Source organism: Serinus canaria, chromosome 1A, assembly GCF_022539315.1.
Source record: "Serinus canaria isolate serCan28SL12 chromosome 1A, serCan2020, whole genome shotgun sequence".
Classification (NCBI taxonomy): Eukaryota; Metazoa; Chordata; class Aves; order Passeriformes; family Fringillidae; genus Serinus; species Serinus canaria.
Window position 1 is genome coordinate 7,270,089 of NC_066314.1, and position 26,713 is coordinate 7,296,801.

General features: G+C 41.3%; 2 protein-coding genes across 2 annotated transcripts in view; both read right to left on the minus strand.

Moving 5' to 3' along the window:
• The window catches only part of DMTF1 (cyclin D binding myb like transcription factor 1), a 29,056-nt gene extending 19,263 nt beyond the window's left edge, over positions 1-9,793 (minus strand). The window contains exons 1-5 of the mRNA XM_030237738.2: positions 9,632-9,793; positions 2,824-2,940; positions 2,211-2,330; positions 1,181-1,275; positions 317-431 (exon numbers count right to left, since the gene is read on the minus strand). Coding sequence (XP_030093598.1) covers positions 317-431; positions 1,181-1,275; positions 2,211-2,330; positions 2,824-2,932 — 439 coding nt within the window. The 5' untranslated portion in view covers positions 2,933-2,940; positions 9,632-9,793. The remainder of the gene's footprint in view (positions 1-316; positions 432-1,180; positions 1,276-2,210; positions 2,331-2,823; positions 2,941-9,631) is intronic.
• Positions 1-16,766, minus strand: part of DCLRE1C (DNA cross-link repair 1C) — a 77,015-nt gene extending 60,249 nt beyond the window's left edge. The window contains exon 1 of the mRNA XM_050970091.1: positions 16,763-16,766. Coding sequence (XP_050826048.1) covers positions 16,763-16,764 — 2 coding nt within the window. The 5' untranslated portion in view covers positions 16,765-16,766. The remainder of the gene's footprint in view (positions 1-16,762) is intronic.
• Between the last annotated feature and the right edge of the window lie 9,947 nt (positions 16,767-26,713).

Below are 26,713 nucleotides of genomic sequence, written 5' to 3' on the forward strand. Positions count from 1 at the left end.
CTGGTCTGCAGGAGCCCCCTACTTCTGAAGCAATCCCATTAAGCTGAGCATGGATTGTTTTTTTTGATTGGTGTCCCCCAGTTCTGCTGCAGCTTCCCACCCCCTGACCAGGCAAACACAACTCCCTGCCCAATCTGGGCTGACACACAGCACCCACAGCCCTTCTCTACTGCGGCCACTACTGTCACCACTGCAGGCAAGGCCCATCTCCAAAAAGCCAGACCAGAGACTATTTATGCAACTTGCAAAGTGTTCTGAGCCATTTGGAATAGTCTGCCTCTCTACAGCATGGGAGAACTGATTTGAAATACCCTACCTTTATTGGTTAGAGAATCCTTATCCTCTTTGGTTGTGAACCAGGCTTGACTAACAGCTGATACTTCTTCATTGCCCATTGGGGAGATTTCATCCAACTGCTCATTCTGAAGAATCTTGAAAAGAGCAACATGAAGTGATACAGTCAGACACTGAGTTGTTTATATCACTTTACAATTAACATGGAGACACAGTTTGAAGGAAAATGAAATCAGCACACCTCGTCACCTTGCTGACTGTTCAAAAGTGTCAAGTCTTAAATATGGCATTGGAACTATCACCGTTCTTAAAGCACCTGAGTAAGATTTAGCACATTAATATACAGATGTTATGGGAATTAATTAGGTAACATTCTTCATCTTGTTTAATGTACAGTAAGAAGAGTCTCACTGGCTGTGGTGGAAATAGGACTATATCCAGCATCTCCAATCTAGAACTTTTAAACATGCTATACCCACAAAGAAAACTGCATCTAACTGTTAGGACTGGTGACAAGACAAAGACTATTTGAGCATGTTATAAAGCTTAATTTATAATCAAAGAATGACAGAAATAACAGATAAATTTGTATTCTATGCAGATCACAACAGAGCACATAACTACCAGTGGAGTGTTACCTCTATTACTCTTTGCAGTATTGCTCTTTGGGCAGTAACCTCAGACTACAAATAACCTCCCTCATACATAAAATTATTCAACTGTCCTTTTACAGACCAGCATTTTTACAAACAAGATCCCTGCTCACAAAGATTAGTTTCAAAGAGTCTTATTCATTTAGTAAGCATTTCTGATACTTGTTTACCTTTTCATTTCAATTTAAATAAAGGCATACATCAAATAGGTAAGTTTTGAAGTTTTACTGTACCTGAATCTGGGTAACAGTTCCTTCATTAATTTCATCTTCAGCTACCTCAGTGGTAGCAGTCATGGTCACCTCAAAGCTCTGGTCATTTTCTGAAACTTCAGAATGGGTAAGTTAGTTGCATACTTAACTCCTGAAGCATTTTTTTACATGTGCTACAAGTTTTATAAATTGCTACCTTTGAAGTGAAAATTTTGAAGAGCCTTATTTGGTATTTATTTGTTGACACAGTAAATTCTAAAATGATTATCAACTAAAATGATTATCAACTGCTTCTCTTCATAAAATTTAAATACAGACTTAGAAACCTTCAGTTTTATGCTTGACTACAACTATGATCTAATGTGAAATATAAACAAAATGTGTTTGATGCAAGAATTTGAAACTGTATTAATATTTCTTTTCCAGTCCCACCTCCAGTATTTTCCAATTAAGGAACAACATTCAAATTTTTTGGCTGCATGCATTTTCCCCAGGCCTCCTCCAACTTCAACATGATAATGCCTTTACTTTTAAGGAATTTCCACCTAGTTCCACCAAATAAACAGGCACTCCAGGTACTGCAAATTGGTATTTTAACTAGATCTGGTTTTGTCTCCCTTTGGGAGATTATATTAAACTTTCTAATATTCAATCAACTTCCAGAAGACTCATTCAGTATTCATCCTGTATTTTTTACATCAATCTCTTTTATACACACCTCAATATTACAAAACACTGAAATACAAACTGTACTGTCTGATCATTAAAAATCCTCAAATCTCTTCGCAGGAGAGCATCTATTTGCTAATTTACTTATCCTTCATTTTATTCAATGCACCTGCAGGTCTCTAAACTACTTTTACACAGGCTTATTTTGCCAGAAGTAATTGCTGCAAAACTATCCAAGGCTGAAAAAAAAATATGATACCCAAATATATGAATAAAATTTGGAAGTAAAAGACTCCATGCAGAATATTGTACTGATTCAAGAGTCCATTTTTAATCTTTACCAGCAGATATATTTGCTACAGGAGTACATAAAAGAACTTACTTGGAACTGCAACAACAGAAATGCATGGAGTAGAATCATCAAGGCTTTGATCATCCTCTGATAAGCAAAGCCTCTTGTGTGGAGGTTCAGAGCTGTCTTCAGAGTCTACTTCATCAGCTTCTAACAACAAAAACACACCCAGGTTACTTCCTGTAAGCTAAGGAGCCTTGGATAGAGTTCTCTTAAAAAGCTGGGCAAAGCAAATAGAAGAAGCAAATGTGACAAGCTGGTTCAGTGCTTTTCTGCTGCCCAGGAACCTGGTCTAAGTTATGGGCAACAACAGTCCCTATGCTTCCTTCAATATGCATTTCCTGTGAAAATTCCATCTACAGTCTGTCAAACACAAATCAGTCTACAGAAATGTGGGTACATGCTTGGTCCTAAGAATCCATTTCAAATGAAATAAACCACAGCAGCTGTATCTTTGTTGGGCACACATAGACAGTTTTGGGATTTACACCTAACTCAACCCTTTATCATTCTTTAAACCAAAGCAGAACAATTCTTGTACAGTAAGCTGCACCTGGGTAGCTCACAGAATTTGTGGGATGTATGGTGGTCAGATCAATCAAAACAAAGAAGGAAAAAAATGCTATGTAAAACAATTCTATACCATTTTGAGGGCAATGAAGAATTAGGTTCCCTTCAGTATCCTGAGTCAAAGTCACAGAGTTCACGGTTTCTACTGTCACTGTGTCAGACTCTTCTTCAACTGTGCTCATACTCAAACCTGAAAGAGCAACACACAGATTACCCTTCTGCAGCTGGACTCCACCTGGACCACAGTGCTGCTTCCATACCCCACACAGCCAGCACGAAATCCCACAGGGAATGAGCTTGCTCTTTCACAGGACAAGGCCACAATTCCAGACATTCACCTACCTTTACCTTCCTGCACACATATATTGCACAAGGTAAAACCAGACAGCTTTAAAGTCACTTTCCTAGTTAAAAATAGAACCTAAACTCCTTATCAGGAGGATTTGCAATCTACTGATTTATTTTTTTTTCAAACACAAACCTAGGCTATTAGAAATGCTTTTTCAGCATTTTTAAATTCTTCACATCTGAAGATTTTTGTCCAGTATTTGTTCCACTGTTAATTTAATAATTCTGCTATTATAGAACTGAAAGCTAGTCATGACTGACAAATATTTTTCTAGTGTCCTATTAGTCACAGCTGCCCTATTTATAGACTGCCAACTTGCAAAGTTTTATTCTCCTTCCATGCATATAACTAAATGTGAAACTTGCATTTTTTCTTCAGCATTTAAACAACAAGAGCAACAGAAAAATTGTTGGCAAGCAACCACCAGTACAAAAAGTAACTGAGAGAATAAGTAATCCAGGATAAGCCAGACATATTGAAGTCACAGAATTAGGGCAATATAAAGTGTCTCTGATAAATTCATTTCCACTATAAAAGTACTGCAATGAAACACAAAGTTTCTAAGAAATTCTATGTAAACCACCAGCAGCAATTCTGAAAAAAAAACAAAGTAAACCCCACAATAAATTTTTTATACAAATACAAAGAGACGCAACTTTTGCTACTGCAGAAGCTAAATGAAATCACATCTAAAATATCCAGAAGCTTTACAAAGATTTCATCAAAGTTTTAAGCCTGCTTTTGTTGACTTTGGCAGAAATTTGTAAAAAGAAAATATAATCTATTTCTCCTTCAACTGCTTAGTCCTTTTTCTGTGTTTACTCATATGTCAACAAACACAAAAAATTAGTTTTAACATTTATCTTGAAGCCAAAATGTTTCTAAAAAATATCTGGCTATAGCTTTAGAAAAAAGAAATCACAAATACATTACAAATTTTCCATGTACTAGGCAGGGATAGCTACATACCCACATGTAAGCGGAATTTACAACCTGGATTTTAAATTCCCTGTATAATGTTAACATTATTGCATCAGCAGGAGATTATTTAATTTTTAATCAGAAAACATGTTCTTCAGTATTGAAGATCCCCAAGAGAAGTGTTATCCTAGAAAGATAAAACTACTGCCAGTCCTTCTAAAAAACTTCTCACCTCTCGAGCTTGTTGAAGATTTGGCACATCTTTAAGAACACACAGTGACTGATTCCTCAAATGAAGTGACATTACCCTTCTGAACATGTAAAAAATTTCAAATACCACTGACATTTTAAATCAGAGGGTTCTCAAACTTTCTTTCACATCTACCATCAACAGTTCCTTGCCACATGCAAATGTAGGAGGGAGTAACTTCCTTGGGATTCATCTGCTGCTGAGCGTTACAGCCTGTGCTCTATCCTTCCCTAGAAGCTGATGTTTGCTGCATGGCTGTAATAGTGATTTTAGGAGGCCAATGAGGCATCCTTAATGCTAAAACATGAAGGAAGACATCCAAAGTGTTACAGCTAAATTAGCAGACTGTAACTTTTCCAACCCAGTTTTAAGTTATTAGTTTAGCTTTTGGAGAGTGAACAAACTAGGCCAAAATAAACAGATTCTCTTTTTCATGTTCATATGTACTTTCTAAGTAAGTTTTACTACAGGGACTGTTGTAGTAAAAATTCCTGAAATTACTGGAAATGAGGTGGAAGATTCTTCCTTAATTTGTGTCAACTAGTTGTCACAACATTTATTTTTCTACAATCAGTTGAAAGCATCCACTTTTCACCATTTTAGAGGCCTGAAAGACATGAGATTTATAAGACACATTACAACACTCATTTTCTTCACCTACAGCTGTTCTGCAAGCAGTGGAAATTATAGCACCATCCACAGCACAAGACAGAGCAGACCATTCCTTCTTTTTATTTGAAGACTGATGAAAATTGAGTACAGCCACAGCAGAGCTGTGTCATTCTTTCAGGAGTTACTCAGAACTTGATGAAAATCAATCTGTATGTTTAGAGGATTTGGCTACCAAATAAAAACCACAAGGCAATTAATCCCTTTACATTGCCTGCCCTGCTGGTTTGCAAGTTAGGAGGGAACAGGACACAGCATAAAAGGGATCCATCTGTCCAAATATGGCATTCCAGGGATGGGGAGGAAGCTACACCCAGGATCAGTATCTGCTACCCTGGCACTTCCATACAGAGCTGTAACAGGATTTAGCAGACAGTGGCTGAGGCAGCACATCTGAGAGCACCACTGACTCCTCTGATCGAGCCACACATCTGCAGCTCTCAGCTCCTGATCCCCCAAACTGCAGAGCACCCCAACCCAACACTGGGCACTGCACTTTGTTCAAGGACCTGTGACTTCCCAAGAAACATTCCTCAATGGAATTCCTGGATAGAGGATGGGTTTATAACTCCTTGATTTCCCAAAAACGGTTTATGATACCTGTAAATGCAGGCACTCCCCCAAAAATAATGATGCTCTGTGTAAGATACTCAAGATTCAGTGTATCGTAAGTTTTCTGAGTAAAGGTAATAACCTTGACCAAGCCTTGGTAAAAAAAAGAGCCACAATCGATTCCCATCAACTTTAATACAGATGGCCTTGGACCACAATTAAACACTGAGTAGAAAGAACACGAGGAATGAAGCCAAAGTCAAATGCATATTTTGGACATTTTTTATTCATTAAGCCATACAAATACGAGAAAACTGAAAGAAAATCTAACAAACCAACCAACCAACCAGGTTCTTCCCAGCTACATTTCCCCCAGGACAGGGGCACCAACCCATTTACACGTGAATGAGTGACCCAAATCAGGAACAACTGCGGTGGTTCTTTTGACTGAATAGGAAACAATCCCCAGATCTTACAAACCTCATTGTTTCACAGTTAAACAATGATGTAGCTACCAGGTACTCTGAATATGCATCAGATATGACACATCCCCAGGGAGGTCAGTGGCCAAAGCCCAGTGCTGCTGCCTGAGCCCTTTGATGCCTTCTCCTGATCCTGGCTGCAGGGCCACTGTGCCTGCAGGACACCCTCAATCCATCCCAGCACAGAAGCTGGAGCTGTGGTGAGCAATGCCAGACCACAGCAGAGGCTTTGGGATGTGCCACATGAATTCTGCTCATTACACACACCTGCACACCCACACATCTGCTCTTGCAAAAGCCAAATGCAAAGTAAATGACAGCCATGGTTTATTAATTAGTGAGAATTAGGACCTAAGTAGTCTCATCACCTCCAAAATATCACCTTCTTTTCATTAGGTGTGCTTTTGAAAATGCAAACAAGTTTTATTTTAAACAAAAGGCTTCCTTGAAAAGGAAGAATGTGTCTGAATCAAGGATTAAAGAAAAACCTTGGAAGAGGTTTTTCTTTAATCCTTGATTCAGACACATTCTTTACAGAGGTGCCAATTCATCACTAATATTTCATTTTTTTTGAAGGAGGGTGTTAGCTTTTCAGGAAGAGAACAGTGTTGGACAGACATGCACCAAAAGTGTGGGTGCCATAATCCATAATGAAATAGCACTTTAGAAATCAATGTCACTTCAATAAGCATTTTTTGCCTTATTGGAATTCTGTGTGTATTTACCACATTCAACACTTTTTAGAGCAGTATTACAATTTCAAACAGGTTTCAACAAGCAGCCAAAGAAGTGGGAAAATACTTTGTCTACAAGACTCATTTAATACAGATTTCCAATACAAGTTTTCCACTAAAGTCACATAACAGAGCTGTTATTATTTATATGGGAAGCATGCAGCAGAATTATGGCAAAAAAAAAAAAAAACCCACAAAGCTGATTTTACACCAAAAAAAAAAAAAAAAGAAGTAATATCATAATACAAAATTCCTTTAATTCTAAATAACCCTCATCAGACAGATGGGCTCAATTATTCTGTGGGCTGTAAAAATTAAGCACTTCTAAGAAATAGTATTTTTACTCTTGCAGACAGAATTCTGTCATTGCCCCTAGTTATTAGCTGAATGTTATGTCTAGTCTTTAGTGGACTGTTGTAAATCTTAAAATTTCTATAGTAAGTTGAATTAAAGGCTGCATTCTCTGAATTGGGCAATAAGTATGTTTCACTAAGTCCTGTAACAAGCAAAACTTGAAGATTATTAAGGGAGATTTCCAGGTACTGGGGCACTTAACTGGAACAACCGCATGGAACACATCGGGATTTCAAGGCATTTGTTCAAGACTAACACTAAGGAAATAAAGTCATTACAGAGCCTCATATTTTAGGATGCAGGAATGTTTAGTGTATTCCACACCAAGTCAGTACTTCCAGTACATTATCAGGAGCTTTTATTATTAAACTAGTGCCAGTGTTGTTATGCTAATATTCAACAAAATCCCCCCCCCCCACTTTACTCCAGACCAAATGGGTTCTGCTCAAATTCAAAATTCCACCAGGCAGAAAATTTTTTCTAACAGCTGCCAACAATGGATACAAAAAGGAACCAAACTGGGCAGGCACCAATCACAAGACCCAGGGACCTGAGTCTGGGGCACACAAGAATTTATTAATCTGTATCAGCATGAGATTACAGTCCTGTAGATACAGTTGCATCCCACTCATCAGTGGTATTTAGAGAAGCGGGCCATCACTGAAACAGAATATATGGGAGACACAATGGGACAAAGTGTTCTCATTTGCATTGATCCAAATTTGGCAGAACTCCATGAGTTTTAGCTTGTCCATTGAAAGTTTAATAAAAAGCACTGAGCATGCTTTAAATGTCACAGAGGGAAAAAAAAACAACACAAAACAAAATAAAACCTATGTCCTAACTCTTTCAAAACAAATAAGCACAAAAAGTTTCAAGTTTTCTTTTTCAGGAATTGGCTCTCGGGCACAAGGTTATGGATATGGATAGAAATCTTCGTAAGTATATGGACTAAAATTCTTTTCCCTTCCTGTAAATGCAGTTCCCTGCTAGGCATTTCAGTAACTTCCTCACTTTTATAAACAATGGGTAGAATTTCAACATGCAAGAAAAATTATCTTAACTATAAGGCTGATAAGCAAAGAGAAGTCTTTCTTGCTTTCTGATGGACAGATAAGCACAGAAATGATGCTCAAAAAAAAGAGAAGAACATGCAAAACATAACAGAGAGATCTTTGTCTCTTATATGGACACTTATTATAATTTTTGTGATTAAGACAAAAATCAGTATTTCTGAGCATTCTCTTTAAGGAGTTATAATTAATGTTCAATCTTTTCAGTAAGCCATAAAACATCATTAAGTTGTTTAGTATTATAATAATGTGAAATGATGTAAATAAAAACCAGAATGAGATGTGTCCATCTCAATGTAAAACCCACATCTCCTGGGTTTGCAAAGAAATTCTAAGTACGCTGTCAAGACGCCAACTTACATCTGTAGCCAGAACAGTGCCGGCAAACAAAAAGCATTTTCTAGATTACTTCAACTAACAATGGCCAGGTGGGGCCCAACAGTGCAACTCTTTGTGAATGAATACATACAAATACTACCAGTCAGCTGAAGAAGTAGCTGGCACAAATGTAGTACACTTCACCATGCCCAAGGGCACAACCAACAATGAAGAGACACCAAAAAAGAAAAAAAAAATGTGGTGGTGATGGGGGATGGGGGAAATACGCTTTTCCATCCGGAATTCTTTACTTTAGCAGAACAGAGCATAGCTCTAGTGCACAAAATCCTGGTACCGCCCTAAGATGAAACCCCTGATCTTGGCAGAGTCGAACACTTCAGACTCCACTTGCCCTAAGCAACCTCAAATCACAACTGTCGCTGGGAAAAAAAAAAAAAAAGACCTTATGAAACAAAACAGATAAAACCCACAAGCTCAGGATACCCCAAGCGCAGACCCAGCGAGATGAAATGGAGAAATTCAAATGCCATCGTGCAGGTGGGCCTCTTATTAGAGACATTCAGGTATGGGGGAGAGAGTTAAAACCACAAAAAATTACAACAATTAAAAAATAATAAAACATAATAAGCAAAACAAACGCGCTGGCCGGCCTCCCCTTGCCCTGCCCTCCCAAGGGAGCCGGGTTTGGTCATTTCCAGGCCCGGTCCGTCCGACCGCTTCCCAATCTCGCTGCGGGCAGCGCTCCCGCCGTCCGGCAGCTCCCCGGCAAGGCAGGGAGCCGCGGCCCAGGGCCGGCCCAGAGCCCTTCAGGAGAGCGGCCGGCGGGAGGCAGCGGCCCTGCCCCTGTCCCGGCACTGCCCCCGGGGCGGCGGCTCCGGGCCCGCCTCAGTCCCCGCTGGCCCGCGGCCGCCAGCGCCGCCATTTGGCCCCGGGCGGCCGCCGCCATTTTCCCGTGCCCTCGGCGGGCGGCGGCGATGGACGGCCCCGCCGCCGGCTCCGCTGCCCGCCCGGCCCTGCCCGCCCGGCCGGCAGCCCAGCCCGAGCGCGCCGAGCCGCGGGGCCGCACACGGCCGCTCCCCGCCCCGTCCCCTCCCCTCCGCCCGCGGCCGCTGCCCGGAGCTCCCGGCCCTGCGATCCCGCAGGGCCCCGCGCACTTACTTCCTGTTTTGGGTCCGGGCACTTGAGAAACCAGGATGGAGACTCCCAAGTACCAGGATGGAGGCGCCGGGCGGCGGCGGGCGGCGAGCGGAGGAGGCGGAGGCGGTGGCGGGGCGAGGCGCTGCGAGCCCGCCGGAAGGGCCCGCGTCCGCCCGCCCGGCGCTTCCGCCCGCCCGCCCGGCGCCACAAAGCGCACGGAGCGGGCCCAGAGCGCCGGCGGCGCCACAAAGCGCACGGCGCCTTCCCCGCCTCGCTGAGGGGCCCCGGGGACGGAGCCCCTGAACAACCACACGGAATGGATTAGGGTGGGAAAGATCCCTGAAACCATCGAGCCGACCTACAACCGAATACCACCCTGTCAACCGGATCGTAGCACACAACGCCACATCCAGACCTTCCTTAAACACGTCTAGCGATGGCGACTCCACTTTTCTGGGCAGCCCACTCCAATGTTTAGTCAGTGGGTGTCAATCAATATCTAATTAATGGCCACACATGATTAGGGCTCTGGAGCATCTCTCGTATGAGGAGAGACTGTGTGAGGTGGGCTTTTTAATCTGTAGAGGAGTGGATGACTGGAAGGGAACCTCAATGTGGGTGCCAAGAGGATGGTGCCAGACATTTTTTGGTGGTGCCCAGCAGCAGGATGAAGAACAGTGGCCATAAACTAAAACACAGAAAGTTTCACCTCAACATGAGGAACAACTACTTTACATTGAGTGGGGCAGAGCACTGGAACAGGCTGCCCAGGGAAGTAGTGGAATCTTCTTCCCTGGAGACATTCCAAACCCACCTGGATTCCTGTGGAAGCTGCTGTGGGTGACCCTGCCTTGGCAGCGGGGGTTGACTGGACAGTCTCCTGAAATTCCTTTGAATCCTAACCATTCTGTGACTCTGTAATCACTTTTTGTTTCCCTCCTGCCACAAAACCAAGGTATTTTATCAATTATTCATAAAACCCAGAATAAACAAGCATGTAGCGGTGCCTGGCTTGTGGTGCTTGCTGCCCTTTGGAATGGGTGCCTGTGTGTGCCTTCATCCTTGGCAAATGAGCTGAGTCCCTCACAGACAAACCGGGCACATAAGGGCAAGAGGGTGCATGGCATCCCCTGCCTGCTATTTTTTGTCTAAAAACTTCATTGCACTTCTACCATAAAGCCCCTTTTTGGCCACTTCCTTTATGTGTGACCTCCAGCTGTGTTCTCCCCAAGCCTTGGGAGCTTTAAAAAGTGTCCTCATGGGAAGACAGGGCAGCTTAGGGTGGAAGACATTGCACATAAAAATGGTGGTAAAATATGGAGATGGAATGTGTAGCTGGGACAAGAAGGTAACTGGTACCAGGAGCTGAAAGCAGGATTTGTAGCACGTTCTTTGTTCAGAGGTCACTTACATTAACTCTGGTCTATGTGTACTTAATTCTGGACATCAAAACTAAAGAATCTCGAGTTCCACACCCAGTAGTTGACTTCCAAGGAAAAATATAAGTGTTCCTTAGGCACTAATTGGTCAATGCAGAGACACACTGCTATCCTAGGGTTGCATACAGCTGTTGGATTCACCAGCCATGATCTCTTGCATCTTCTGGGTTTTTTCCCCCAGTTTTTGCAGGAAATGAAGCATGAACACTACATTTGCCTTCCATGAAGTAGCTCTCTGTTCTGTTGTTGTGGTGGTGGTTTTTTGTTTCTGTTTGGTTCTTTTGGGTTTTGTTTGTTTGTTTGGCTGGTTTAGTTTGGTTTGCTTTGGTTTAGCTATGGGCTTGCTTTGAAAATAACAGGATGCCACTTCCTTGAGCTGTACCAAAATGCTTCATCAGGAGGCTGTGTTCAGACTGCAGGAAACAATACTGAAATTTCATATAAGCCTTTACCATGTGAAAATTTCTAAAAAGACCTTGTGCACTAAGCAGCAAACATGAAGAGGACTCCTTCCATAAATTAGTTTCCCCATATGTCATCCCTTCAGTTATGAACCTTTCACATGCTGGATATAGAGCTTTTCTCTTTACTATATTTTTATCTTATCTGGATGTACCGTGTAGAAAACATTATTTTAACTGCAAAATCTGTACCTCCTTTTACACAGTGGTGTTCTGGGATGTATCATAGTGAGATACAAAGATGATAGGCTATGAAGAGGTAACATGTTGAGGATTGGGCCACTGGGAATTTTTTGCCACCATTTTAGTCACAGATCTGCAAGACTTTGTGCAGAGTTTGGGACAATGACCTCTGACAATGACCCATTCCCTGTTAATGCAATAAAAAGAATCTATTTTCCCTCACATATATATGCTATAACCACACTCAGGAGCATTCACTTTATATCAGATTCAAGGTATATGTAGATAAAATGATGACTGGAATTCTCTGGTGTTTCAGGAACAGGATAAACTCTTACTCTTGTAAGAGATTCCTGTTCCACAGTGGAAATGAGGTTCATGAATCCTGAGTTCTCTCATGTTAACAGAACAATTGCAAGCATCTATACCTATTTAACTCGATGAAAGACTCAGACACAGAATTTGCTACGGGCCTAGCAATCTCTTCTTTAGATTAAGTTAGCTTTTCACCAACTCACACTGAGTTTTCTTCCAGAGGCCCTGTGTTCCTGGTGGCCACCAGGTGTCCCTACTGCCGTGTGCTCCACACCCACCAGTTGCATCCGAGAGATGGGACTCTGCTCTAATTAAAGCCCAATTAGCATTGCTCTGTAGGTACAGCAAACTCACTCCTCATCAAGCACTCCGGGAAAAGTGAGACTGGGGTGTTGCTTGATAAGGCAAAGATGTGAGAAGGAGGATCGACATGCTGATGACTCACCATAAATCCTGAAGGCAAAGTGTGAATTTAATAATACCAAATCTGATTACATGGGTGGTGGCAGAAATCTGGGTACAGATCCTTTTTCATAACTGAAGAAACAAAGTTTTATTCTGCAACATTCAGGGAAGAAATGCAAAACATAAAAGTTAGAAAAGGCCTTGATTCCTGTTTGTTTGTGAGATTTTTCATATTTCTGTCTGTATAGATAGATTATAGATTTCTGTCTGTATAGATATGAACCTAACTACATATGGATACAGCAAATATATTCATTACTCATTGACAGAAAAAAATATTTATCTATAAATAAACAATCTAGTATTTATATAACACTTGTTCATTTGTATGCTCACAGTTTGGTAGGGGCTGGCTATGGAGAATTGCTCAGGCTCTGAAGATCTGCCATGAAAGAGAGAGATGCTAGAGAAGGAGGAACAGAGCACTGGTGGCAGTTTGTGTGGGTTCTTCACTGCAGAGTGAATCTCCCATAAGAAAAATTATTACCTTGTGGCCTGGCCTAGGAAGAATCCTATAGAGAGCTCTCATTTTGAGGCTTTTTGTCTTTGGTGACAATCTCGTAATTTCCTGACTTGCACCTGTGTGAGGCTGTAGTGGACTGACCACCTTGAAAATCTCTCTATATTGGTTTTGAGTGCCTGCTGTGTCAACAACCCTCTGTCAGAGTCCTGGAAAATGTTTGAGAATGGCAATGTATCAAGGACCCTTAGTACCCAGTCTGCAGAGCTGGGAATGAGGCCATTGTCATTCTTTTTTCCTGAAAACTCTGCTGGGGCACCTGAATTCAATGGCAGTCAGTGCTGGCTGCACACCTACAACCTGGGTTGCCATCTGGACATGCCCAGCCTCTCCATACCTTGGGGCCATGGCAGTAGCAACACCACTGAACCCAGTCCAAGACTAGGAATGGTTCTGTTGATATGGCTAAATGGGAGGAAGAAAAAGGATCAGAATTCCAGAGACAGTGAGCAGAGGACAAGGTCTGCATGGATCTGAGCTGCCAGTGACATTGGGATGAGCCTTTCTTCCTGCTGCTGAGTCAAGGCAGGCAGGAAGGCAGCTGTGCAGTTCACAGCATCCATAAGGGTTTGGTGTTTGGAGAGGATATCTGAAAAACAGGAAAGAGGAACTGGTTTCTGTAAGGAGGGTGTATGGACAACAGAAGAGGACAAGGAATGAGACTTCACAGGATCACTGGCAGAAGAGAAGGGAGAGAAAAGGACAGAGCAGATGGGAGGAGCAGATGGATCCCAGCTGGGAAGTGCTTTAATGTGCACTACCCAAATCAAAGGCACTGATGGCAGCATGTCGCGGGCAGAGTGGGAGCTTCAGACAAAGTTCATTAGACAAGCCCTCCCTTTGAGTCATGAGGTGCAGAGAGGACACCCCTTGCTTTCTAAAGTCTTTCTTAGAGAGGAGCCTGAGTGCAGCTGGATCCAATCTGAGCCCCAGACTTTGTCAGTAGTTTATGTGTAAAGGTTTATTGTGGGGGTACCAGTTGTTGGTTTTTCTGGGTCTGGATTGAAGGCACTTGAGACAGCAATTCATCTTTGGACTCAGGTGTTTATTATTTCTTATCAGTAAAACAGTCTCACTACTGTGAGTTCAGCAGCTTTTCATTAGAAGGCACCAAATGGCCAACAATCTACAAGGTCTTGTTAAAAGGTCTTGTAAGCTTAAACTATCCAATTAAGAACTGACACCTAGATTATTTACCTTTTAACCCAATAACTGATCTCTAAGAGCCCACAATGCAGACTTTTCTGCCCAATTACAAAATGCCACCCAAACCATGAAGAAGAAGGAAGAAGAAACATGAAGAAGAAACCTAGGACGACACCCTGTGCCCTCCATCTTTCTTCCATCCACAACACGCTAAAAATCCCATAACTTCAATTTCTCACCAAGTGATACACCTACACTGCTCTCTATAATCTACTTCACACTTCTGTCGATTCTAGTTTATCTTGAAGTCTAGGAAACTTTCTCCATGAATGAGATCAAAGTCAGTGCTCCCCTGGGAGTCAGGGCACCCCAGAGCAGACAGAGAAATATTCCTGGTGCCCTGGATTTCCACAGTTTATTTAGGAGTAATCAAAATTTTATACAGCTTTGTCCCACAGGATTAAGGATGGCAAACCAGATGTATTTATATAAATATATTTGATTTAGTATGATTATGATTAAACAAAAAGGTCTTAATCAGAATTATTTAGTAGACAGTACAGTAGCTATAACTATTATAATATAGTGTACCATTAAGCAATACTGAAGGAATTGCATTAAAGTAATTGTGTTCAAGCTAGCAAGAACAATTATTAAGTAGAGATTGATGTTACTCACTCATATCAGTGACTGTGGGCAGATTTCTTTTGCTCAGCCTTGAGGAATAATCTTTAGGGAAATCCCCAGTGAGGAATCTCCACACATACACCCCTAGAAGGGGTATGTTATGTTAAAATTTGGAACTGGGCTTTTATAGTGTGAAGTGATGCATTCTCAGTCATGTATCTCCAGGCCAGCTGTGTCAGTTCAGCACCTTTAGGTAAGCGATCAGTAATAGCATTTGTTTGTTCTTTTATCCAGGTGTTTTACCAGGTCTACCACATCTTTGTCTCACTATCAGGATGTTTAACTTTGAGATTGATGTGTCATGCTGATTTCAGCACTAATCAGCACCAAAAGCAGCATGAGGTTCCCTTTTTCATTTACCTCTGATAGCTTTGGAAAGAGAGCATTGTTCAAGTTGTTTTTCCAGGCAAAGCATCCTGCTACACAGAGGGAGGCATGAGGAGAGGGTGGCAAATGTAGTTTTTTTCTGTAGGAGGGACAGGTGAGAGTGGGCAGGTGCTTTCTGCATGGCATTGTGCACAGGTTGTGGGCAGGGGCTGTGGGTGGGCAGGGAGGCTGCAGCTGTGTAAAGGAGGGAGGGAACAGAGGGCCAAGAGCTGCTTCCTTGGCCTATGTCACCCATAAAACCCCAGTAACTGGATGGTCATTATCTTGAACTCTGATAAATTCAAGCTGTGGGAGGAGAGTGATGTATTTCCAGTGGAAAAACTTGTCCTGTTTTGGAGGTGCATGTTGATTTAGCTTTTATGTAAGTTCAGCTTTTTTGGCAGCTTTTGCTAAATGCTAGGTTATCATGAAAGCAATTACAAACCTCCTATGCATTTGAAGGGGACTAAGTGTATCTTAGGGAAAATGTGCCATTTATGATGTAATTCTACTCTCTGCTGGCAGATGGTGCTGTGATTTACCCAGGAGCTGGGAATCAGATTTTTCGACTTCGAGAGGATGTGAGCAAGAAATCTCCTTTATATTTTATTCGAGTTTGTTCCTAAATTTGTTTTACTAGTAAATGAAATTCTCTCCTCTTGTTCTGCTCCCAACTTCAACTAACTAAGCAGATCAGCCAGTTTTGGTTTTGCCTCTTTGGATTATCACAGGGCTGGCAGGAAGAATACAACTCCAAACCCAAATCTTTCCACTGGAAGAAAATCTATTTGTGGCAGTATTCCCCACAATATAAGGTTTTCTTATGTTTACAAATCCAGTCTTTCAGACCCATGCTGGTCTTAGAGTCTCCCTTTAAGAGCAGTCTGAAGTTTCTGTCAATAAATACACCTGAGACACAACCTAAACAACTCCTGAGAGTCACTTCTGCCCTAGTTTATAATGTTTCTTTTTATATCACATGCTTGATTCTGTGATCTATTGCTGATTGTTTTCCTTGCAATGTACAGTGTGATTAAAGGTTTCTCTCAGTGGTTTCTTTCTGGGAAACAAAAAACCAAAAAACCCCAGAACCAACCCAAATGCTTTTATATTAAAAAAAAAAAAAATTTTGAAGGCATTAGTAAAGGATCAGCCTATTTAATATCTAAATTTAAATGCCTAAACAGCTGCCGAAAAATTAGGTCTAGATCTCATTTGCTTTCTGGAACTGCTGAGAGGTGCCCAAACTCTTCTTGTTTTGCTCAAGAGCTCCATGGAGCACCCATGTTCTCAGAGGGTGGCTCAAAGTGCTAGAGCTAAAGGCCAGAAGCACCAAGAAAAAGAAAGACCTTATTCCTGCAGCCAGCACACTTGGAGTCAAACAAGGATTTCTGTCACTTGCCTCAGGTTTTTCCTGTGAGAGTATAATCTGAAAGTCCAGGGAACTGAGTGGGAGAACCCTGTTTTATCCTTCCTATCTGAGCATGAGGCTTCCTACCCTGAGTTTATGTCAGGATCTATGTAAGAACAGAGGGAGCAGATCCCCCCACCATCCCTGTCAGAATGCTACATGACTGAAACAATCTAGGTTAAGGGAAATGTCCAAAATAGGTAATTTTTTGCTGTTTTTCTGCTTTGCTCTGGAACTTTCCAGTGACCCAGTTTCCAGCACAAACCCATAAAATTGTTAAAAAGTCAGAGACAAGAGCTGCAGGATGTGAGCAGAAGTGATTGCAGAGAGACTTCTCTGGGTGGCTTCACTGCTGAGGAGAACATGCCTGTGGACCCATGCTCCACAATGAGGAGAGGTCTGGACAGAAGCCTGCCAGCTCCTGGGGAAGGAATTGTGCCAGAAGCTCTCATGAGAAAAGAATTGAGCACCTTTTTTCCCTTTTAATGAGAAAACAGTCCATCAGGGACCACTTCTGAGGTGATGCCCAGGTAGATGTGTCCTCTTAAGAATGCATGTGCCTAAAATTTTCTGTGGATGCTTTATATTCAAGAAAAGACAGAGGTAAACTTAGGGAGACAAGGTAATCCTCCTGAAATCTCCAGAGCACTTTTCTGTCTCCTCCAGTGCCTTGGGAAATGTTTGCATTTGCATCAAAAGGACCAAGGGGAGGTCCTTGATGCTTAAGCACATCTGGACCTCAGGCAGTATTTTCCAAACTCAGCACTTCATAAATAACACCAATAACATCAGTCCAGCCCTGCATGGCCAAGTTCTTCAGATGCATTCATCTTGCTGATGGCAATTCCACCTGAGCTCACAAAAAATCAATGGGTCTCAGTACAAAATTATACCCAGTGCCAGGGCTCAGTTCCAATGGTGATTTAAAGTGCCCATGTGCCTTTTCCTGGGCTCTCCCATGCTCACAGCAAGGCTCAATGTTCCAGGTCTCTGTAGAGTGGATTTCTGTGCACATGCACTTGTGGGGAAGTATGAGTGTGAAGAGTATGAGAAGTTGGCCTCTTGGAAAATTCATGGCAGGGTAGAATTTAAAACCTGAGCCACAACAGGTTTGTTTTTTCCTATTACAGACATGCAAAAACTGGTGAGAATAATCTTCAGAAGCAATTAATGCAGTAAAACAAATTTGAGTTTAAAGGGCAGTGGTCAGGATAACATTATCCATTTCCAAAAGTGACAGTGATATATTTCTGGACCTCAAACAGGGCTGTATTTCCTTGTGATTTAGCAGAAATATGTTTTGCATTCTAATCTGATTTCCTAGGCTGGAGAAGAAGTGCCTAAATGAGCTGATAATACCTGGCAGCTGTCAATTGACTTTTTGCCATCTAGAGAGAAACAGAAGAACATATGTTCTGATCTCCTGCTACTTAAGTTAGAGGATGAAAGAAATGGAAGGGGTTTAAGTTGGAAACGAGATCATGCATTATGCCCTTCGGACAGTGTGTAATCTGGCTAATGGCATCACAGAGTTATATAAATAACTTCATTAAAATGAACTGGTTTCAAATGAGCTAAATAAATCAGACTCATTTGTCAAAGAGCTGGGATGAAATAATCAGGTTAATTTAAAGCTGCTCACTAGGGGGATGATTCTTGAATTTGTTCCACCAGTGAAACTGCCATCAGTAGCTTCAGTCACCAGTGGGAGCCCTGATCCCAGTGTGAAAATGCAGATTGGGCTCCCACATTTGTCTGCAGCACAGTCTGTAGGGTCCCACAGCTGAAGGTGCGTGTTCCAGGGCATTTAAAGCATTGTCCAAGACCCACCAGATTGAAATCCTTCTCAGGTGACTGGAAACTCTTCAGCCCTGTAGTCTGTGCTCTGCTGTCTGCTCTCTGCCTCAGAATGAATGGCAAAATGAATTTTAACCAATTGCTTTTGGCACCTGTCCCTACCTTGATGGGAGGACTGTGTGATGCCTCAGGTCTTTTCCTCACAATTAATTCAATGCTTTGTGTCTATCTTTTCCCTTTCCTCATTATCTCATTCATATCCTCATTCCTTTGCAGAGGTCAGAAGGATAAATCCAGTTCTTCAGGCTGTAGATGGACTTGCTCCTCTGTGGTTTGAACACCCCTTACCTTTGTAGAGATGAATATTTACCTGCTGCAAACTCATTCCACTGCAGGAGTCAGTCAGACTGTGCAGAATTAGAGCAGCTAAGGATGTGAATCTGTAGGGAGCGAATGAGTAGGAAGATTGTCCCAGATACAGGCTGTCTGTCCTGTATTTTACTGAAAATCTCAGGTTTTAGCTTGCACCCCAATGTAAGAAGAATTTCTCATATGCCATCATCATGCAGTGTATATCCTAGATGACCAGTTTTCTCTTTGTTGCATTTTGTATACTTTTCTTTTACATAGTAGAGAGAAACGATGAGAACAGAGATCTCATGGAAAATGAGTTTATAACCAGCATTTACAGACAGGCACATTTTGAACAAAGGAGTGAGAAATTAATTCTTTATGTTTATGTCTTCCAGAATCACAGTTGTGTTTACAGCACATTGGGCTCCTACCCAGCAAATCTGCCCTGAAGTGCCTGTAGCTGACAGCTATGAATTCATCAAATGAGAAACTGGACTGTGAATTCAACTTTCAGGAATAAAAAGCCTTTCAGCTCTTTAATACCTCTCAGTCCTGCCCTTTGGTTGTTCTCCAGCACAGGTGAAAGGTTGTATGAACATCAGGCTCCAAGACAAATTTTTTGTTCCCACAGCACTGATTTATCCAGCTTGGTTGCTGGTAGCAACCTTTGGGCTATTCTCGCCCTGTGAGATGAAAAATACTTAGGGGATTTGTACAAAGGTGAATACTCCAACCTCACCCTCTCCTCCTGTTCCAGTCAGGTGTGTGACATCCTCCCCAGGACTGTCATAATCACAGCTTATCCTCCATCTCGCAGTCAATACCTGTAGACCAGTGCGTGGCTGCTCTTCCCTTGAAGCACCCTGGCCCTTCAGGGTTTGGGTGGTTGTTTTAAACAATTTGGGAACTTGGGAGAGTTCCCAAAGCCATGCAGTCACCATCCACCACTGAGTGGGGTCAGATCAGGAGCAAGGGCTGGGCAGAAGCTAAAATGCCTTCCCGAGGGCTGAGATTTTGGGGAGCATGACAAATTGATCCCCAGCTAGGAGCAGCAGTATTCAATCCATAACCAGCTCAAAAAGGGATTGAACTAAGAAATTCTAGACTTGTTATCAGGATTTTACCATTGGCTGAGATTCCCTCTTTCCCCAGGTCTGAGTTACAGGGCAGCTTTCTCCTCTGACAGCTATTACACAAATGTCAGCTCACCCGGGGCCAGCACAGCTGCAGCATCTGTGCAAATCACATGGATATCAAACAGCAGCCATGTGTGTGGGGCCAGAAGTTGCAGTGCTGTGGTGTTTGGGATGTGATGCTGGAGGATATGCTAATCCCTTAGTAAATGTCAGAGTCCTGCTGCACTGGGGATTGGATCATGTCCAAGCAGAAAACTGCTTCGAGCTTGCAAATGATTTGTGAGTTTCTTCATAATGATAATTTTGAGAGTGCAGGTTTCTCTGTACAGGACTCTTATGAGAGAATAGGAGTGATCCTCCTAGGGATTTGAAAGTGTCTGGAAGATCTTGTGATTGTGCATTTTTTTGTATATGCCAGATGGTTCATTTATATGGCTGTAAATCTGGATTTATCCTACCTGGATGACTCTTGTCAGAATCTGTCCACTGTTCTCTAATAGATTTTCAGTCTAAACTGATGGAGTTAACCAGTAAAATCACTCTTACTAGTGAAGTGATCAGTGTGTTTCAAGTGTCAGACTCATTCCCTCCACTCATTTGTAAAAGCTTTCTAACCATCTTGAACCAACCATAATTAAAATAAAGGACAAAATGTTACACTCACAAACATATGGCCACATTCCTGCATTGTAGCAGTTCAGTGCTATACTACAAACTGCATCCTGGTTTCTGTTATAATTTGTGTTTTCATCTGTTCAATCTTTTTAAAATGAATTTGCTCTCAAATCAGCAAAAATCTTTAGCTCTGGCATGTAGTTGTTGTCAGGGCACCTTTCACTGCAGCTCAGTATCTAGAAGGAGCAGAAGGCAGGATAGGAATATGAGTCTGATGATGGAGGTTACTGGGTGGCAAAAACATTTGGGAGGGATATTTCAGCTGGATGGAGAATCTGTATTTCCATCTCCTTCTCTCACTTAATCTGAAATGTTTTCACAACTCAGAAACACAACTTTTTCAGATGTTGATACAAGGCAAAACTGCAGCCAGCAAATGAGGCATTTTAACATAAACCAGCCAGCTTCACCCATCAGTGTAAGGAACAGTCACAGCATACCTGGCCTGTCTCCAACAGGTGATTCGGAGTTAATTGTCTAAGAAATCATCTTCATCTCTGCAGCTGATAAGATATGTTACTGGTGATCAGAAAACTCTGTGTTCAAGGGAAAAAAAAGGCTTTTATTGGGCTTTTAATCTCTGCTTTTGGGACTGACAAGAAGAACAACAAGAAATTACAAAATCCCTTTTTTTTTCCTGGCTCAAATGAACAATATCCCAGTTAAAATATTCTGTCATCAATCAGCTATTTTGGAAAGAAAATCTAAAGACATCAATGTTAAGCTGATATTCTTGAGATCTGCTTCTTACATATTCTTCCCTTTAAGACAATGTGGACATCCATACCGGAAGGAGAAGTTTAAGAAGTCAGTCCTCAGCATTCTTACTGTGTAAATAATACCTTAGTATATCCCTAATTTCAATCATTAATAGTTCTATGAATTTAGATCAGGAATATATATGATGGGATCTCAAAAAATAAAAATTCTTAAATTTCTATTTGGGTAATTAGGGCCAAATCAGAATGGCGGAAATCCAGGGATTCATCAAGTTAAAGAATCTGAAGGGAAAGGAAGAATTTCCTAAATGAAAAAGAAAAAAAAAAATTCTATATTTTTCAATTTCATTTTTGATTGACCATAACTCCTTTCGGGAGCATTTGTTCAACTCTGTCCTCTGATTTCAAGACTCAATCTTGCAATTTCAATGAGGATCAATTGGGCAAGCTTTGGTCCATATTTCTGCACTTCATGTTATTCAATTGGCTTTTCTTGTTTTCACATCCTACCCAGTTGTATTTTTCTTTTTTTAATGAATTCTCTGTTCTTCTGTTTCTCATCTGCCTCTTGGTTAATCTTTCTTCCCTGATTTTCGGGATTTCCAAGGGAATAATTTTGGCAGGTTTGGTTCTGTTTCCCTACACCCAATTTCATCTCAGTATGATTGGTTGTAGTCACTCCATTTCAAATTTCAAAACAGTCTAATGTTTAGAAATCCTAACAATTCAAAATTCTTTTGGGAAAAAAATTAGTTTTAGTTACATATATGAACAAATGTGTATAAACACCTCATCCCTCTTGAAAAGACAGCCTTTAATAATTCATGTCTTACTGGAGTGTGTATGAGACACCACAGGCAGTTGTGAGGAGTGAATGAGAAAGTATCAAACCCAAAGTATATATAACCCAAAGGATAAAGCCCAAACTGCAATTACAGTGAATATTGAAGTTATCAATTTGATGACAGACCAAATAAATACTGTTGAGATATATGTATGTATATGGGCGGTGATGTGGCTGAAATCCTTGATTGAATTTGTTGTTTTGGCTTTGATTTTTTAGTTTTTTGTCTTTATTTTCTTTTTTGCTTATCAGTACTATGCTTTTAATCTCAGAGCTGAGAGTCAAGTGTCTGAATCTGCCTGGAACAGCAGCTGAGAATCAGGCCAGTCCATCTATTAGGTCTGGTGCAGGATGCCGCACAGATTCCTGTTTTTTTCCCCTGTCTTTCCCCTTTTAATGATGGTTTGACCATAGAAGCTCATCTAATTGACAGTAGAGATGCTCTAACCTTTTTTACCCTGCTCTTTCAGGCTGATGGAGTTGCCTTCACTCTGATCATTGGTAGCAGCAAGTCAGGCTCCAGCATTAAAAAGTAGGTTTCAGGTGCAGATTTCCAATGTGAATTCATCTCTGAATATTTTCTAAATGTGGAGCTGCTTATGTCTGAAGCCAAGGCAGAGAGGCAGCAAAGGTCACTTGTTGAGATTATGTCTACATCCAGCCTTCTCCCAGTTTTCATAGCATTCAGATGAAGGGATTTGGATATGGCCCCTGTCAGAATTCAGTAGAGTAAGATATTTCCTGAGTGCCATGCGAATTTGTGTGAAGTCCCTCTTGCTCTGTGACCTTCACAGGTTCTGCCAGTCAAGTTCATTTTTTCTGTGCAGCTATTTTTAACCTCACAGTGTGTGATAGCTCCATTATGTGCATGAAGAGCCCAGAGAGAGGTGAATATCTCAATGAAGTGACAAAAATGTGATGTATTTTCCCAGATGTTATTTCTGTGCAAGTTCATTGCATTGTTTCATCCCAAAAAAAAAAAAAATTTGCAGAAAACTATCTTCCCAGTAAATTAACAATAATATCTATTATGTGCTTTGCCAATAAGAGACAGGGGAGTCAAATTTATCAGAAAGAAAGAAACTCTGGAAAAAACAATTCACCAGCAGTTCAGCAGCATATATGAGAGTCAGACAGCTTTCTTTAAAAATGACTCTGTTTTCTATTTGCTCATTGCAGGTAATCATTGCTTTTTGGTTTGGACAGCTCTGTGCAAATTTGTTTTGCTCTGCTTCTGCAAATAGGAAATGGAAAGAAGTGTGATATAGTGGGGAAGCTGCACACAGAGTAGGCAAACCTGAGTTATCTCCTCACTTTGCCTCTGTGTTGCTGCCTAACCTTGCATGAATATTGACTTGTCCTGGTTGAAAATTAGAACTACTCAATTTTTAGTTCACCTTTTTTCCAAAACTGGGGTCTTTCAGTAAAAAAAAGGTTTTGATTAAACCCTTATTTGTAATAATACTTGGGTATGATTTTTTAAAAAAAGAAGTTTTAAGATCTCTTTTCATCTAGAAAACCCTAACCAAAAGTAGCAATTTTTTTTTTTTCTGTAAGAAGGAGATGTCTGAGCTGACCTTTTAAAATTCCTTAGTCTCTGGAGCATTATCTGTCCATTTCTGTTTCTGTGGCTGACATATCCCACTTTGGGCTCCTATACAGGTTTTCATGGTTCCATAGCATGCTTATAACACAGCTTAGTTCCATTTAAATGGACAAGACTGGTTTTAAATGACAGTCCAAGCACTGTGCATTTTAAAAACCAAGTGTTTTAGCTCATCTTTCCCTCATCATGGTCAACCTGACAGGTTTTTTGTTTTTGAGAAAAGGAAAACATTATTTAATGACTTAAAATGACATGAAGTTTGATTAATATTGATGCAATATCCTGGAACTACATAACTAGCAAATATTTATATTTATTTATTCTTTGAGTTTGAAATCCTCTCTTTAATTTTTCCTTCTAGCTTGGCCACTTAGCCAATTCCAGTGTGAGATAATTTTCAGTGCTGAATGGTTACTGTGCAGAGGTTGTAGGACTCTTCCATCATTTCCCCATCACAATTTGTGAACCACAATCCTCATTAGAGAGTTGTAGGACTCTTCCATCATTTCCCCATCACAATTTGTGAACCACAATCCTCATTAGAGAGTGGGGAGCTAAAGAAGAGCTTTTTTTACCTCCATCTGTCTTTGTCTCTGAGTTTCAAAAGTAAAATGTCTCTGTAGAAGAGGCAGGACAAGCATGGTAAGTGGAGGATTCACGCCTGCTGGAGGATTCAGGATTGAATCCTGGCCCAGGGCAGTGACCCAGACCTCAGTATACCTCCAGAGTACCCCCTTGGCTCCATGGCATGATTCTTAGTTTCTCCTGTGAGGTCTTTTACACTTTTTAAAATCATTTAAATAAACTTTGGGTCAGCCAGAGATTTCTCTGCCTTGGAAATAGCTGGTTTCAAGATAGTTTGGACTCAGAGGTACATCCCCCAGCCCAAGTAAATACATTTAATACAAAGGTTTTGGCTATTCTATTTTTTTTTTCCCTCTACCTTTTCACAAATGAGCTGGCTTCATGCTGCAGAAAGCAAGCTGACAATAGAGCCCAAAGGTCAAATGATGGAAAAAAGTATTTCCTGACCATCTGTGTTCAGGTTACTGCACTGGCAAACAAAGAAATGAATAATGGGATAAATTGTTCATAGAGTTACTAGGACAATTATCTTCTCACAGGATCTGAGAGTCTGGATCAGTCTCCACATCCATGTGGCTCAGCATCCTGCCCCTGTTGTGTCTGCACAGCTGCATCCAAAATCTCACACAAGCAGATGGGGAAGAAACCAGCTCCAGCAATGACCTCATCAAGACCAAACTTTTCTGGATTTTGACCTGCTATGAATTAATACCCTCAGAGTCTCTGTAAATGCTGGATGTCTTCCCTAAACATCAGTACTTGAATACCAGTGTGAGATCTGTTTATTTCCAGGGGCTCTGCAGGCAACAATGATTAAAGGATAAAATGTTATCTGTTACTGTTCCAACTGTTTCCATAGACCCAAAGTGTCAAAGCCAAGTCCTGAAGCCCCTTGTGTGACCCACTGCACAAAAAGAAACCACAGAAAGGTGGTTTTGCCCCCAAGCACTTTCCAATCTGTTTCTCAGAGAGAGGAGATGGCAGAGGGGGGCAAATCAACATCTTGAGGAATGCCATGAAACAGGGAGTTTGGTCAGCAGGGTCAGCAGCACTTTCAGTCTCCCAGGTGCCTTTTCAGTGGTTGGAGGCACCACTTCTGTGTCTGCTATAGGAACTGAGGCTCTTCTGGGCTGGGGACCAGTTATTTGCACTGCTCAAACAAATGGGCTTTTTTGTGAATGACACTTCCATTTTATTTCTTATTTTGGACCAACCATGTTATTAAAGAGCAAGATTTGACCTTTGCTCCCACTTTATTAGCATCCACAGTTCCAGCCTGTTGTTTATGACCATTACCTGAAATTCATATTTGTTGAGGCAGCTGCTGTTTGCTTTGGCTCTCTTTTGGTGTTTTTCTGTTATGGCTACAATGGTGGTTTTATCTTCCTATCTCTCTGAGCTCTGTAGGAAGGGGAAAGTTTTAACTTCTACTTTCCACAGAGCTCAGAGAGATGGTCAGAGAGAAAGAATTTCTTGATTTTTCAAGTGTATGTTGGTAACCACCTTTGAATAACTCACCTCTTGTAAAGCACAGACCTCCAAATCCCACATAGTAATTTCTTCATGGAGTGGGAAATTCTGTTTCAGCTCTAGTGATCCTTTCAGAATAATATCTGACCGAGATTTCAAGATTTCTGGTAATATATAAACCACACAACCCTATACATGACTTGCCTTTCCTGTTTCCATTCTATGCCTTATCTTTTTTTTTTTTTAATATGAAATTATTTAGCATCAGTTTCCAGCTGGATATAATTCTCATTATGTCTTTTTGGGGAGGGGGAAGGAACTACCTAGAATCCAAAATATGTTTCTTATACAAGCTGTGAACAAGGCACCTGTGAACAAAGCACCTTTTAACATTCTTCAATAAATGGAGGAAAAGGGGTATTTTTTTCCCTCTTGCTGCAAGCTGAGCTTCCCGGACTTACTTAGAATAATTATGTGCTAATTTTTTTCAATTGCAGATTGGATTGGGGGGGGTTAGGTGCCTCCATTTTGGTTCTGTCATTGCATAACCTCAGAAAATACCTGTCAATGGCTGAGCTTACAGTCTCACCCTATAAATAGTCTGTGAAAAGGCACAAACCATTCACGTACATATTTTATAGCCAGTAGGAATTGGGAACACTCAGTACTGGTGCTCCCATGCACTGAATGAAGTGGTGATCATCTTGATCAAGGAAAGGATCTCCCTGCTGAGTCAGAATTAACTTGATGAGCTGTGTTTTCTGGAGAAAGCCACTCCTTTTTATCAGAATTCTGTTAATTGTACATAGGGAAATGAACCTCATCAGGAATATCCTTGCTAAAATATAGTTGCACATTTCCATTTTCTTCAGCAGTTCTGAGGAGATCTTTTTCCCTCCAAACATCCCATTGTTTGACTTAGGA